The sequence below is a fragment of the Nipponia nippon genome, unplaced genomic scaffold (assembly GCF_047370975.1).
Source record: "Nipponia nippon isolate SJK-2023a ecotype South Korea unplaced genomic scaffold, ASM4737097v1 scaffold_8, whole genome shotgun sequence".
NCBI classification, from domain to species: domain Eukaryota; kingdom Metazoa; phylum Chordata; class Aves; order Pelecaniformes; family Threskiornithidae; genus Nipponia; species Nipponia nippon.
This window is the reverse complement of record NW_028262402.1, coordinates 22,785,086-22,801,275: the sequence shown is the minus strand read 5'-3', so window position 1 is coordinate 22,801,275 and position 16,190 is coordinate 22,785,086. Positions and strand designations below refer to the sequence as shown.

At 45.5% G+C, this 16,190-nt stretch overlaps 1 protein-coding gene across 2 annotated transcripts; it reads right to left on the bottom strand.

Moving 5' to 3' along the window:
• Window positions 1–4,858: 4,858 nt before the first annotated feature.
• On the bottom strand, window positions 4,859–10,412 carry LOC148050501 (uncharacterized). 2 transcript variants are annotated; one of them, XM_087742594.1, is made up of 7 exons: window positions 10,073–10,412; window positions 8,923–9,132; window positions 8,771–8,811; window positions 7,157–7,289; window positions 5,956–6,234; window positions 5,773–5,856; window positions 4,859–5,168 (listed from the first exon to the last, which is right to left on the bottom strand). In XM_087742594.1, exons 1-4 carry the CDS (start codon window positions 10,254–10,256, stop codon window positions 7,203–7,205), a joined length of 522 nt encoding a protein of 173 aa, XP_087598720.1. In that variant the 5' UTR covers window positions 10,257–10,412; the 3' UTR covers window positions 4,859–5,168; window positions 5,773–5,856; window positions 5,956–6,234; window positions 7,157–7,202. The 2 variants fall into 2 exon arrangements, 1 of the variants encoding a protein (XP_087598720.1); XR_015701095.1 differs by having other exon boundaries at window positions 5,773–6,234; window positions 8,771–9,111.
• Window positions 10,413–16,190: the final 5,778 nt, after the last annotated feature.

Sequence of the window (16,190 nt, the reverse complement as noted above, 5' to 3'; positions counted from 1 at the left end):
TTGTTTGTTTGCTCTTTTGCCTAAAGAAGCTGTAAAACTCTCATCAGCCTAGACTGTTGCTTCAGACATTCTGCAGAGCAGTATGCCAAAGTGCCCACGTGTCGAGTGTTTACAGATTTAAAGTTTGGGGTTGAGTATGTGCCAGTCCCTCTTCAGCTGTGAGCACGGAATCCTGCACCAAAATTGCTGTAGACCTTTCCTGGTATTTACGGTGTCAGTATGGATTTCTAGCCATTTTATTTAAAATTATTCAATCATTCAGTAGTTCAGTAGTTATCACTCGTTATCACTCTGAAGTTTTCTATGTCTGGGCAACCAACGTGCAATCTCTTGCACGTCCCCGATTTTCAGAGGCTGGAGCAGATGTCACGTCTCTCTGCAGAATTCTCCATGGTTTTAGAGGTTTGGATGTTAGTCCAATGCATGTCTGACACATGGTAAGTCTGCAGATGACCTGGGACCAAGGGCTTGGGACTCACTACAAGTGTCCTGTTCGCTTTAGGGATAGGGTTGGAATAACTCTTACAGGATGGTCTTCAAACTCTTCCTTTCATGGGGACTGTACCTTCTTTGAAATATAATCAGCACTGGCAGATTACTTCGCTATGCTAAAAACTTGCTGTTACTTTCCATAGGTGACTGGGAATGCTTCTCCTAATACATCCTGGACGGATAGAGTGGTCGCATGAGTGAGCCTCACCTCGCAGCTGAGGCAGGTGTTGTAGCCTTGTAGCCTCGTAATGCAGTAGTGCCATTGCTGGTAACAAGTTGCAGGTTTTGTACCTGTCGAGTTTGCAAGGCGTCAAGACTGAAGACTGTCAGGCTTGCTTTGCTGGAAATTTTCTTGCCCCGACTGGAGTTTTGGTTTTACTTTATTTAGCTGTAACAGCAAGTTTTCTAATGACGATGTGGTTATGTCTAATTTTTTTAGCTTTGCTTATCATTGTATGGTACAGCCATGGTTTCAGTATCGGTAGCACTAACATAGTTTTTCTGTGCAAAGCAAGATATAGCTTTAACATGGTGATGTAGCGTAGAGGAATAAGAGGCCTGGTATGATTGTTAGCAGAGGCCTTGAGAAGGGGGTACGCAGGATGCAGTGATGGAGGGGTATGAGCACGAAATGATACGAGCTGAGACACGGGCTGGTTCTGACGGTCCTAGCCCAACGATGACCAGTTAAAGAAATGCAGACCTGGAGGTGGGCAAAGCTCTTTGTCAAAGTAGCAAAGCAAAAAAAGTACAAGTATGCCACATACATAAAACAAGTAATGTATATAGTAAGCTCAGACGTAATATGGAGTTGCAGACCAATGAAGAAAGAGCAAGGTGTGAAAGCATAATAGAAAACATGGATGTGAAAAAAAGAGGAGGGAGAGTAGGAGGGAGAAATCAATGTCATATGCCTCCTGGCAAAAGAATTTGGATGTTGACAATTTAGTCTGCCCCTTCCCCTCTAACTACGTGGAAACTATCAACATTAGGACCCAGAAGAGCAGTAGAGAGTAAGTATAACACCAGGAAAAAGGGTAGAAACTAATAACTGTGTGTTTAACATTTTAAACTGTATTATTATGGAGACTTTTCTCTTTATAGCAACATTCTTCTCTTTTTCTTTTTGTAACAATTAGATCTGGACTGATAATAATTCTTTGATTAGACTAGTAAGATTTCATTTATACTATTCATAAATCCTTATCTTTACATATAAGGTGTATTTACTTTTTTCACATAAGATTTTGAGCATCGCATGGCTTAAGCATGTCTGCTTAACAGAATTTACCACATCTTGCCTAGAGTTAGCTATTGGTGACCTCAACTATGTGGCAAGGAAAAGCCATGTAGAGACTCCCTGCACACAGAACTCCAAAATAAACTTCTTAGACACAGGCAGAAGATCTTTAGTCTGTTGATAGCTGACAAATGCAACTTTGAATTGCTTGGTGTGACAACAGAGGAGGTAATTTTGTATTGGTTCAAAATTACAGCAATGTAACCCCTCATATGACTGCCTGATTTCCACTATAGCTTTCTTCCTACACAGCATTCTGCAGGAGGACTCCCTATGACACATAAGGTACAAATCAGAGTGTAAGTACATATCTGTATGCTTCCCTTTGGCACTGGCTCTACCTCCCTGAGTTTCCTCAGTTCTCCGTTTAGTTGCCAGTAAATTCTGAATTCTGTCTTCCAGGTACTACATGTTTGTGCATGAGTTTTTGAAGCATCGTGCAGAGATTTAGTGCTTTGATTTCCATTAAAATTAATGGTTGTTGTGTGGCTAAAATGCTGTATGAGAAATGTGAAAAAATGAATATATGTCTGTCATCCTAAACATTCCATTTATTATTTTTTATCAAATGTATTTATACACAGCTAGAAAGAGACTAAGTACCACTGTTTCTTTTATGGGTTACTAGTAATGTAGAGAGGCTTTTAATACTTGTGGTCTGTCTTAATGGTATCTGTTTCTGTGGAACATCTAAAAAAGTTGGTCTTTATGCTATTTCCAGTCTGATGCTGATCAAAAACAATAATAAAACCGTTTCTACAGAACTTGGGAAATAACTGTCTGTACAATTATATATATTCCTGTAGGACCTAAAGGCCTATTAAATCAAGCCCTCACAGTGCTAGCTGCTGTATAGAATAGTAAGACAGCCCCGGTCCTGCTAAGAGGGGATGAGTTGGATAGCAAAGATACGTGTGAGGAAAGATAAGGCACTAAAGTGATATCCACAGAGCCTTCGGGTTCTCAAGACATGCAGTTCTGTGCTCTGTGTGTTGACTTACCTTAGAAAGCCCCCACATTTTTACATCTTTTTTTCCTGAAATACCACAGCTGAATGAACAGCCAGGGCAAAGGAGAACTCCAGGAATATATCTTCAAAGTCTAAGGAAAACTAATTTTCAACACATTCACAGCCTTTTCTTCACCACTTCCCAGAAATGTTCTCACAGTTAGATTTTCATAGTGTGAGTGCTTGCAAAATCTATGAGTCACTTATTTCCCACAATGGAAAATTAAAAGCTTGATCATACAAGTAGTCCAGACGGTTCTCATAGAATATTGGTCGGCCTGCTTACTCCTAATAGACACGGATAAACTTACTTCAATGCTCTATATGTGTACAAAATCAGGTATCTGTTATAATACCATAAACGCAAATCTGTACTAGCCAAAATCATATTTTAGAGTCGGATATAAGATCTGAGAAACATGTTCTCATTGCTTAGTTACAGAAGTTCTCCAACAGAGAACAGAACACGTGACTCCAACAAACAAGAAAATATAAATTGAATATTTGTCAAATTAATCCTTGGCATTCATGCCACCTGCACCCCACGTATTCAGGAGATTGTGAATAAAACTTTGAAATATGAAAACTACTTCTCAGGGTTAGTAACAGAAAACGTGCAGAGGCTGAGTTCATGAGCCCTATTATTTGTCACAGAAGCAACGCTGTTAGACTGCAAAAAAGCACCATGAATTGATCTCTAGTGCTCCCTCTGGTCAATACCGGGAACTGTGGCTTCAGGGAAGCCGCGTTGGTAACTCTAAGAGGGAGAATGACTGAAACTTAGATGAAGTGAAGGGCAAAATGTGAAAGATAATAAAACTTCCTGAAAAGCCTAAGGTGCTACTTTCCCGTGGAAATAAATGATCCCAATGGGAGGTGACATTCAAACCCATTGAAGCAGAACCTGTTCGGAGACTAAACTTGACCGCACCCACACGCATCCTTAATGTGTGATTAATGAGCCATGACAGACATACATCGGTCAGTAATGCTGACACTGGCAGATGGAGGTTTCTTTAACAGAACTCCCTGAATAATTGCATGCCTGTGGTAAGCGCTGCGGAGAGGATTACATTTAGCTAAATGCAACTGGACATGAAGAGTGATAGGAATTTGCTTTAGGGGATTGACTCATTTATTCGGGAGAAGGAAATAAATATAATCTATTCTTTTATTTAGTATCCATAGACATTCCAAGACTTACCTGTGTGTAGGGCAAACCTGTTTATATGCTTGAGACTTGTGAAATAAGCCAAGCATGTGATGGGGCAGAAGAGAAGAAAAACACAAATTCATGGAAACTCATTGCTCATGGGAACTCTGGAGTTTATGGGTAAGTAAGTGGCTCTTTTTCTGCCCACCTTGATATGCAGCCGGAGGCCCTGGCCCTGTTTTCGCATGCTTCTGTGCTGGCAGCTGTGAAGGATTACGTTAGTAAAAGAAGGTTACAGTGTGTGCAGGTAATCCCAGAATGCATATATGTGAAATAGAAAAGTATTAGGGGGCTGCAGCAAGGGCCAAATCTTCCCCATTATCTTTGCTAGCAGTTTTTTTGAGCTTTTGTTTGGAAAAAAAAGAGACTAATTACTCATCTCAGCATCAGGGCAGTACAAGAGGTGTTTGCACCATTCTCCCTGTTCCAGCCTCCTGATTCCCTACCACTGATTTAATTGCTCATTTAATTTAAAAAACCAAGGCAGATGAAAACCGAAGAGCAGTTGTGCCAGTAAAGTCCTGTTGGTTCACCCACTGCAAAACTCCTTGAATGCTCCCACCACAATTTGCTGAAAGCACGCTCAAGATGGGCATCATGAGATGATCCTGCTAATATGCTAGGGAGAACTACAGGAACGCGCTCTCCAAACCATCTCAGGCTGGAGAACTGTGTGTGCCCCTGGGGAAAAGCGCAGAGTGTTTAGGAGGCCAAAGAGGCCGGTAAGCTCTTACTGAGATTTTCCATAACACGGAAACAGTTTTTCAAATTTGGCCCTTCCATCCCTGGAAAATTCCTTACATTTGAAACTAACAGCTAGGTTGTAGTTCCAAAACGATGCCAGCACGTTTCAGGACCCAGCTGTCCCTTGGCTCCTCTAGCATGTATTACCTTGCAAACCAGATGCCTTTTTTGGTTGTCTAATGCTGAAAACCTAATTTTGCATTTCCCTATTTCTGTGACTCAAGGCAGGAAGATCTGGTTCCGCCGTGTGGCCTCTTCAGCACTTGTAATAATGAGAGAGTTCTCCATCGGGGTTACTTCAGTTCAGAGTCATTACACAAACACAGCGTGCTGGTTTATCACCCAGCAGAACACAGCCACTTCTAGGTTGAAATGGAGGAAGTGTTTTAACAGCAGAGCACAGAGGGTACCTGAGAACAGAAGATATCCGAGTTTAAAAGAGAAATAGCCGAAGTGTGTGTGAGGGCAACGAGTGCCTTGTGGAACAGTCTGCCAGTGGTGGCTATAGCCAGAACCAACAGTAGCTCAATGGCAATTTTTCAAAAGCAGCTAGCATTTGGGGGTTTTGCTGAAGAAGGATCAGGAAAAGCTAAGCCAGTTCAATAAGAACAAGCACTCTCAGTGCAAATGAGAGCTCCCAGTCTTCTGGGAACAACTTGGAAAGATCAGAGATGTAAAACATGAGAAGCAGTTCCAGCGGAGCGGCTACTTGAGTGTTACATCAATGAGGAGAAGCATGAAAGTACAGCTGCTTCTAACGCAGCAGGCATGTGAAGGTCAGGGAACCGGAGAATTCTCAGTGTGCAGTGATCCTTAATATAACACATTTTGTGACTGTCTGACAGGACCTTCTGGTAAGAGCTGAAGATAATCTAACAAAACAGCTGTAATTATGGTACAGATACGTCAGGGAAAAGGTAGAGGCTGGCTTGCTTTACTTCTTTCCTGGGTAATGCTAAAGTGAACAGGCATCTGGGAGAAGCAAAGTCAGGGCAACAGAGACGTTTTTCTTACCATCTCCACTGCTATCTCCCTTTAGTTTGGTCACTTGCATTCCAGTCTCCTCCCTATCGAGTAGGTGTCCACGCAGCTGTAGGACTGGGAACATTGTACATTTTTAAAAAATAAAAAAAAGCAGATGCCTCCAAGAGATGTTTAGTCAGTGGGCATCATAAGCCCCTTCTAGACTGAACTCACTTGCAATGGGATGATTGTCTCAGCAAGTATGGACTAGGGGTAGGCTGAAGAAAATGAAGTGCAGGTGCTCACCAGACTCCACCTATTTCTATCAGTCAGACTCCATCTATCCATAACAAAACAACGTGGCAGTTTTGCAGCTCTCCAGAATGGAACTATCTATCTTTCTTCTTTCATCAGCAGTTCAGTAGGGATGTTTGTTAAATCTGAAAACTAATAATGGTGAGTCCACTCTGCTGAGCTGACCAGGGTGTGGTTTTGGAATCTGGTTCACATTTTCTGAAACCATAAAAGACAAGGAATCCATGTAAGTTCTGGGATACGACAGATGACCATTAAAGGAAAGTGTTGGCCTGATGAGCCACTCCAAACTTGTCATGACTTTGGAGATACAGCTCACTAAATAAAAGGGAGATTGGGTGAGAAAGCAGCAATAGAGGGGAGAGGTATAGCTTCCCTAAGGTAAGAGGGATGCTCAGTTTCACCTGGCAGGTTAAGGGGGAGAAATGTTTGAAGGTGGATGCTGCTGTAGCAGTATTGTTACATACAAGCATGGTGTGAGATTATAGCCCCTTCCTCGTGTTGGTTATATGTACAAGAGATACTGATCTGCAAGCACTTAACTGAAGCACATGTAGCAGATGCATGACTCACCCCGGTTTTGCTACAGAATTAGTTCTGTGCCTGTCTTGTGTCAGCCTGTTCTGTGAAACCACTTCCTTAATTTACTTTGTCTAGATGGTATGGCTTAATCACTTGGTGTTGAAACCAATCTGGGGTTACAATAAGTCATTCACCTTATGTTTGAAAGCAGGCTGTGTGCGCAGAGTAAATTAGAGGCAAATTTTCAGCCTAGCATCCATATGACTTCAAGAATAATGTGCTGTGTTACGGAATACATTTACATTATGTAGGGCAGATTTGTTTAACAGCTCAGCACTACAAAGCTCCAGGGAAATGAAATTGCCAGATTTCCCATGCAGCTCAGTCCCCACTGAGCAATAGGCAGCTGCCTGGTTGGGGGGATATGAAAAAAGCTGCACCCTCTCTCCTCTACTTCCCCCCTCTTCTCATGATGCAGTGGGCAGAGCTCAACAGGGGATGAGGATCCAGGCCTTAAGTCTACCACTTTTCAGCTGCCAGGTAAGAACTGAGGCCTGCATTTCATTTCCATTGGGTATCCTCTTGCACGCTTACTTACCTTCCTTTCTCACACTTTTCCAAATATTGTTCTGTGACTGCCTGGCTCAGTTGTCAAGGTGAAGGACAGGCACGTGGGTGTAGGTCATTCTTCTATTCCAGGGGCCTTCCAAGCGCCAAAACGTGGAAAGAGGCTTTTGTGTAAATAAAATCCTGTGATATGACAGACTTAGATGCACTGTGAAACAGCAGGTTGGGAGAGGAAGAAAAGCTCTCCGGGGTACTCGGGCAGTCTGTGACCCTCTATACCTGGGAGGCCTAATTAGGTGGATGCTGGAAAAGCCTGCTTGCAGCTGGTGGGAAAAGGCGACTTGGGAGGGAAGAAGCAAGAAGCGCTGTCTCCGGAGCAGCGGGAGAGCAGCGGAAGATGCCTTAGGTTCTGAGGCTCAGGCGCACAGCTGTGGACGGAAGGCATTGGGAGCATGTGAAGCCGCGTGAGTATCAGGACCTGATACTGCCTGCTGAAGGCAGCGGAACTACAGGTTCGACGTGTTAAACGGAGCAGATCATCTCTGCCTATGTAGCTAGAAAGCGGGAAACACTAGTGGCCTGGGAGGCACATGGTCTTGCAACAACTGTGGGCAGCCTGCAACGGGCGTAGTAAAAGCACATAAAATCACGCTCGGTGAATCCAGTGTTTTCAAGAGTTTCCCTCAGGTACCGAAGTGAGCAGGCTTCTAGCCTAACTTACAGATCAAGACGTCTCTCCTGAAGAACAGAGCCACTGAAGCTCAAAATCTTTGCAAATTATCCTGCGGCTGTCTCAACTTCAGCCCTATTTGAAAAGGCCCAAAATTAGCCGATACGTCTAAAAACAAGGGCCTTCAGGTTCTTTAGGTTAGGCTGGATGGGCTAGCTAGGGGTGTCTGCTCTCAAAAGGAAAGGTAGTTTTTGAAGGATTCAGGTGGCTGAGTGCAGATACTGCCCTGTTGTCTTCTTTCAGGCACAAAGAGCAGGCAGAGAGAAGGGCAATGTGTAACCCTTGAAAAAGAGGTTATTTCTCCAAGCGTACTGCTTGCATCAGCCCCTCACGGCGGTGAGGAAGGCATGTGCCAACTCCGTTTTGTCCCTGTCTGAATACTTGTGGAAAGCCTTTAACAGAGAGAGAAGTCACAGCAGGCAGAAGTGTGTCAGAAGGCAAAACAGCAGCGCCACACTTACGTAGCTGCAGTAAGGCACCGTCCATCTTAATGTCACAGAAACAAAGCTCTGCTTAAACTTAATGGAGGGTCTGATTTTAATGGGAGAGCCCAGGCCAGGCTTTTGCTGTGTAACAGGGGTAACAGGCCCTAAATGGTAAAGTTGGGGTGCAACTTTACTGGTATCCAACCGGTAAACTTTAAAATTCCTAATATTTGAGACTTTCAGCAGTAACTTGGGCCAGATCAACTCCTCTCTTACTGGCTTCGGTGAAAATTTAACCATGGATTCAGGGAGCAAAGCAAGGTGAACACTTGGAGAAGTGGCTGCCCAACTTTTGTGCAAACCCAACACCGAATCAGTGCCCTGAAATGAAATGCTAAAATGCCTGCCATCTACCACATCAGAGTGAATTTAACATCAGCTGCTCCAGTGTTAGGAAAATGGATTGTAAACACTGTGAGCCAGAACTTACTTTCAAATCGTGCTGTGAAGTATCCAGCATTTCTGGGGGTGCTGTAAAACAGAAATGGTACGCTTCTAGGAATGCTATTGTCCGACTGCCTGGACAAACATGAAGGGTTTTGAAATAATACATTCTTCCCCGCGCACTTTGAAGGTACGTACCAACTTTCTCTTTCCTTCTCTGCTGCAGTATACTCACAGCCTCTCTGCGCTGTCGTCTGGCGCAGCTGTGTTCTGTTTCACCACGTTCAGGTTGTGGGAAAGCAGCGTGCTCTGTGAGGTTAAATACGTTCATCTTCCTCAGGACTGGGCCACACAGCATCTGGAACAGTTGTTTCTCGGGCGAGGCACCTGTAGAGAAGACTAGCAGATCTAAGAAAAAGAAAAGCCAAGCTGACGGTGAGTTTTCATCAAAGAAGAAACAGAGTTATGTCAGTCTTGGAGAAATGTAGATGGTCTCTCCACAGTTTAAACAGAAAATGGAAAAAAATCACAGAGATGTAATTGAAACGTAGGTTTAGAAACGTACTGTATTGAGCAATGGCATCGTGTTTTCTCCATGTTGTTCCTTTCATCACACCTACTGCAGTTTAAGACATAGTTAAATCAGGCGACATCCTCGTATTCAGTCAAGTGTGTGTTTCGAGATGAAATCTGTGTTTACAAAAGGTGTTAGGTGGTGATACAGAGTAAGCCCACCAAGGTTTTCACGCGTGTAGCTTTATGTGCAGCTGCAAAGCACCTGAAAAGTTCCCGGCGCTGCAGTTTTGTATCGTTGTAATAATCACCACCCCCTATCTCTGGAGACAGCCAAAGCTCAAAAAATATTAAACACCAGTGCTCTTTGCGCTCTGTACACTGCAGAACAGTTTGAAGCTTGCGAGAGCTGCAATAAATTATTCACAGTTTATAGGAATTAAATTCCAGGGGAGGGAGAGGAGAGGAGAGGAAGGCGGGCGGTGAGATGCTGCCAGCCCCTCCCGGCCGCGGCATCTGTGCCGCGCCGCTCCTGATGGTGACCCCCCTCCTCCTGCGGCCCCCTGCGCCGGAAAGGCGCGGGAACCCCGGGGGTCTCTGGGCCTCCCCGTGCGCGGGGCTGGGGGTCCCCGGGCAGCCGGCGGCAGGACAGGCGGCCTCCCGCCCCCAAGGCCGCCAGCCTCCCCCCTGCAGCGCTCGGGCCAGCTGGGGCGTGGCGGGGCGTGGCGGGGCGGGGCGGGGCGCCGCCCGCAGCCGGTGCCCGCCGGGAAGCTGCGGAGGGCTGTCCGCTCTAGCGCCGAAGGTGCCGATTATATCCCTGTACACGCACCCCTACCTGCACACAGAGCTACGTCTGTAACGCACACGCGTGGACGCGAGAGTTGACGGCTCTTCCTTAGGCTGGAAACAGTAATGGGAGGGCGAGAGCCTGTCGGGGTCAGCACCCAAGCTCCTCCGAGGAGATCACAGGCAGACAGAAATGAAGCCATTGGTCTCCGCGTCCCTGTCACCTTAGACATGAAAAATCTGTTAAAATACCGATCTATTTGCTAAATGACCAAATACAATGTTACCGTCAGTAGCAGAGGTCTACAGGCAGTGACTCGCACCCCCAGCCTCTGCCTGTACTCCCCCCGCCCCTGCCAGCTCCCCCCTCCCCCCGCGAACAGGCCGGCCGCGGCGGGAGGGGGGGAGGGGCAGCGCTTCCCGCGCAGGCGCGCGGCGTTTCCTGAGGGCGCTGACACCGAGTTACTGTTCACCCACTTCGCCGCGGCGCGTCCCGGCGGGGTAACTCTCGGTCAGGCGGCGGCGCTCAGCGCGCATGCGCCGCACGCCTTCCCCTCCCCCGCCACGGGAGACCCCACGCACCCCGAGGCCGCCTGCAACTCGAGTTCCCCGCCCCTCCCCGCGCAGCCCCGCTCGGGCCCGGCGCTCAGCGTCTCCCCGCGGAAGGGCAGTGTCACTCGTTGTCACCTCCTGGTGCAGCGCAGGCCGGTGCCTGCTATATTTGTCCGCTCGCTCCCCCCCCCCCCGCCCCCCCCCGGCCACTCCGCAGCCGAAGGTTGCGCGCTCGCCAGGCGGCCGCCGCAGATGCCCCAGCGATTGCTCATCGCCAGGAGGCTGGCGGGGCGCGCGCGGGCGGGCCGGCCGCGGCGCGGGGTTACTGCCGGTCGCCGCGGTGCAGGGGCTGCGCCGCCCGCTCTCCGTTCCGGCGGGGGGGCGGCGGGGGTCGGGGCCTCCGGTCCCTCCCGTCCCTCCGGTCCCTCCGCCTGCCAACGCCGGGGGAGCGCGGGGCCGAGCCGCCCCGCCGCTACCTGGCGAGGCAACGGTTCCGCAGTGCCGGCGGCGGGCGCGGGGACGAGTCCTCTGCGGCAGGCAACGCTGGTGCCGGCGCTGCAAGGGTGGTAGCGTGAAAGGATGGCTGCTGGTGAGAGCTGTGATCTTGCATCAAGCGTAAGCGCTCACAGGAGACTTGGGAAACCTCTAGACCAACACCAGACCATTCCTTCTGAGCTGGCCGTACGTGGTGGAGGAAAGAGTAAAAAAAAAAAACAAACAATGTTTTCTGCAGTCTAGGAGCAAACTGAGGCGTTCGCTCTTTCTTGAAGAGCTGGGTGTCTCTGTAGTGTTAAAACCACAGGGGTGAGGCATGCGTAGCGATTTCTAAAAGACCTAAATAACTACCTTGTAGATGTGTTTACTGAGACCGGACACGCGAATCCTGCAGCTGGGCTGAATGTTGCGCTTGGAGGGGCTAAATACATCCTTTCCGTAGGTACGGCTTCCCCGGTCTCAATTTGACCTCTTCTGTTTCTTCCATAAATTTACCCTGTGGTCGTGAACCAGGCAAATCAAGTTTGGAGTTTGTCCCCCTGTGTTGTACGCAGCCACAGCACCACTGTCCCCACGTTGGAAGGATGTCCCTGTGAAGTCTGGTGAGGATGACCCCAACTGGCCTGTGAACTGGATACTTGGATTATCCTTGGGGGGGGGGGGTTTGGCTCAGTTTCAGGAATGTTTGTAGATTTTCCTAACACTGTAATCCCTTTTTTCTTTTTAAGTGTCTTAACAGCAAGGATAGTCTCTCAAAGCACAACCCAGCAGTCCTCCCTTGGTCCAGAAGAGACCGAAACCGAAGGAAATTTAATGCTGCAAGAATTTGTCACATGATACACGTTCCTGTTTTTTGTATACCACTCCATAAAAGCAACTTAAATACAGTTGAACTGTCATTAAATAGCTACAAAAGAGGTGAACGATTTTTTTTTGTTGTTGTTCTTTTGGGAGCTAGATTGCTCCTATTCAGCTACTTAAGCTGTAGCGTACAGTCGCACAAACTACACGATACTGCGCAGCAATCTGAAATTAAGCGGTTAAGAATTTAGGAAGAATGTTTCTTTACTCATAGAAACAGCTTTGCGATTTGCTATAGAGTTAAATGCTTCCTTTGTTTTTCCTCCCGCTTGTGTTTTTTGGTGTTTTTCACTGGAATCCCACCCGTTGTCCCCTTGCAGATTTTCTTTCCATTTCTGAAGCACTGATTGATTTTTCTCTCTCTCTCTTAGTACTCTCTTGTTACCAGGTTGCTGAGTAAAGTTGTTTACTGGTCATCCCTGTGCTGTGCAAAGGTACAAATAAATTGAGGGGAAATATTTAGATTTGCTGTGGGAAATGGGGGGGGGAGGGGGGCGTGGTAGGAAACTAACCATTTTATCACTTCTACAGCCTTTGAAGTTATTTCCCCCTGCCCCCCCCCCCCTTGCATTGCCCACACCTGTTGATGTAGATTTTCCACCTGCATTTTCTTATCTTTCACTTCAGGGATATTTTAGGGAAATGGCACAATTGCTGTTTACTAAGTACCGAACTGTCTGGGGGCCCATTATACATACCAGTGAATCTTCTGACTTCCTCATGAATACAAAGTTTACCAAAGCTGTAATTTTTGTTTCTGTAGTGGGATAATGAGAATACCATATTTACATTTATGCACACAATTTTATTGTCTCCTGAATTTTGTTGTGGACTTGCATAGATGCCAGTGAAGAAACAGTTTTTATACTTTAAAGGTAAAAGAAGCGTCAGCGTGCTTGGGAGGACAGAGTTATGAGCTGAAATGGGTCTAGAGAAAATGATCATTTGAAGAGATGCATACCAGAGCTAGTATTGCAGTCCCTTCCAAAAGACTCTGACTTGCACGAATTGTCTTCTGGATCTGTTCTTGTGAGTGCTTGCACTTTCTGTGCTTCCTTCCTCGTCTTCCTCTTCATCTGTCCGTACTCCGCAGGCCTTTGTCCCTCCATGTGTGACTGCAGCTGCGACTCAGACTTGCAGCCAGAAGTCTCCGACTGCAGCAGTGGCAAATGTTGTGCTTCAGGCAAGAGCATCTCTCCTCCTCTGTCTCACAGCGGTTGTGTCTGAAAGGCAGGTAGACACATACACAGCATTTTCAAGCAGCGTTCCTGTCCAGCTGTATTTTAAGGTGGTTTTTTACATTCTAATCTGGACAGCTTAAACTGTAAAAGAGCTGTTCTTGAAAAGGGTCTGTTCTTCCCAAGGGTAGAAAGCTCATGCTTCTATGGTGTTTCTAACAAGACTGGACATGTCTCCCCAGCTTGCAATCTAAGCCAGTTGGGCTGGAATTTTATTGCAAACTGGGTTGCCTTTAAAAATAGCACAGATTTCCAATTCAGTTGCCTTGGAAGTGTAATTGGAGCCTTGTTTAATGGAATATTCATTATCTGGCCTACAAAGGCAAGAACTCCAATTATACCTCATGGTGGGTCATCCTCAAAAATTCCTCTATGGTAAAGACAGCGGTTAGGATCTTTAAGTGCTCATTTTCAGCTTCCCATTTAGAATTAGGAACTAGAATGACACTCTCTTATCTCAAATGTGGGAGGGTTTTGGTCAGATTTTTTTCCCCGTTAGCATGAATATCAGTAGCCTACTTAGGCCTAGGTTAAGACTTCAGTCACGTAACTGGGATTTCATAAGTAGATTTCTGAAATGATTTAATGAAATCATATGTGTGATAAAGGAGGCTGGGTATGGAACTAAAGGGACATCATTTTTTATAAGATGTTCACAGTCTCCAAATACAGTGCTCCAGGTACATGAAAAATATTTGTATGCTGCAACAACTGTCTTCCTATTTGGTGTTTACACAGTACTTGATGACGGGCTGGAAGTCTTGTGCATTACTGCAGTACAAACAATAAAATGTGTTATGGGAATTATCATGCGTAATAAATGATAATGATAATAAATGATTTTGCATCAGGCTGGAGGTAAAATCATAAAGCAAAGTATCATGAAGAATGCAAAGTCAAAAAGAGGATAAATGGAAGTTAACTGGTGTACCATAAGCTTTCCCCTCCGAGAAAAACTGAGTTCTCGGTTTCTTTGTTTTCAAATGGATGTCCAACATATGATTAAAGTAAATGCTGAATATTTCTCTGTATGTGTGAGAAATCTGGGTATTTTTCTCAACTGAGCTCCCTTTAAATTTTCTTTAAATGCTCAGACTGTGTCCCACAGTGTACACACAAGTGCTGCAGGCTGAAAGACTGACAAGCGTACACCCACTTGCATTTGATTGCAAGAGTAGAGTTTTCATACAGTCTCTTTTGGTCGTGCCCAGCTACTGTTTGTCAGCACAGTGATTGGCACTGTACAGGTCTGAAATAACAGTGAACTGTGGAGGCTTGGCTATGAAATGTTCTACCTTTTTAATAATTATTCTGTTAATACTGTGCAGCTTTTCTTTTTCATGCCAAAATGGTAACACACACTGATGAGCACAATGAACAAGCTAAATTCTCTGGCACTAACTGTTCCTTACAGCTTACAGATCGACACTGTGTCTAAACAGCCTTGTGCTCTGAACAAAAGCCTCCCTATTGGAGAAGTAACTCCCTTTGACTTCAAGAACTGTGCTGAACTCAATAATCTCTTCCTGTTTTATGGCTGAGGAATTGAGAGGTTTAATACTGAAAGAAAACAAACAACAAAAAAATGTCTGCAGCATGGCAATTTAAGAACACATAGTTAGTTCAGTATTGAAACAAATGTGGACCCCAGCCCTCTACCTAGGGAAGCAAGCATGTTCATTTTTATTACAGTAAGAGTAGGATTATTGCTTTACATCATATGCTGGTTATTTAATTTTCCCTTCAGAGCCTGTAGCATGCTCTGGGCACTATGAAAATAACAATTCTTTCTGTGTAGAAGAAGCGCTATTCTCTTTTTATATGTAATTACCTGTTAGCAATAACTTAAAGCCTCTACCTGGGTCGGAGACCTGGCTTGACAAGTCTGGTTGAAGAGACTAAGTAGCACACAGACAATAAATGCAACTACCTAGGAGTCAGAAACATTTGGGATATGCCTGGGAATTTTCTTTCCTATAAAGATAATATTAGCTTGATAATTCTTCTGATTGTCATTAAAAAATACAAATTGTTGAACTGAATGAACCTCTAAATCATATGGCTGAATCCTTGTTGTTTGAATTCATCCCAGAGCCTGCAATACAATACAGACCGAATCGAGCAGTCTCAAGCCTGCCCTTTGTTTCCCTGATTTCAGTCATTTTGGCACTGGTGTGAAGTCATCAAGGCTTGTCATATTTTACCAGGGCTTGTATTAGTTCAGCTGTTCCTAGAGGCCATATTGGATAGGTGAAATGGAGGGAGAATGCCCATGCCACAGAAACACCATCTGAATTTTTAAGATTTGCGGGTTTAATGTATCTTCCTCCTTTTTCTGTTCATTTAGGGGGTGGGGGGGTGGGATACACATTGTTCCTGCCTCTCCATTATCTCGTTACACAGCACATGAATCCCAAGTGTAATGCTTGATATAGTTCAGGTGCAGGACGTGGGTCTTGGCTAGGAGGACTGTTTTATGTGCTAATGTCAGTGCCATTAAAAGAAGGGTGCAGTATATACATTTTTTCAGACCTGATATTAACAATAACAAAGAGATGAACCCCAATGCAAATGGATGCAAGGAGTCTAGGTTTGGCTGCTGAAATGCACGCACTTCTGATCCTATTTAATCAACAATGTAGAGATGCTCTAATCATGAGTAATTTTTGGCATTCTTGACTTATTACCTAAGCAGTTCTCTGAATTGGCCTCTAACACGCTAAGAAGAGTTACAGTAAAGTACACAAGCAGCCTTCGCAATTGCGTCCCCCTCGGGGTTGCCTGGAGCTTTGCAGAATGCAAGGCAAAATCCTTCTCCTGAAAAGAAAAAAAAAAGGCAAGGGTTTTGTGGAGGTCTTTTGGTGCCAGTAAAACTTGTCTCACCTGAACATGCCTGAAGGAGGAAATTGATGTTTTTTCTGTGATTCCTGCTTATAAAGAAGGATATTGACTTCTGGCTGGGGATATGGGTAATATCGGTTACAAAGGTTATCTGTCAGAATGACTCTTCACTGCCAGGTT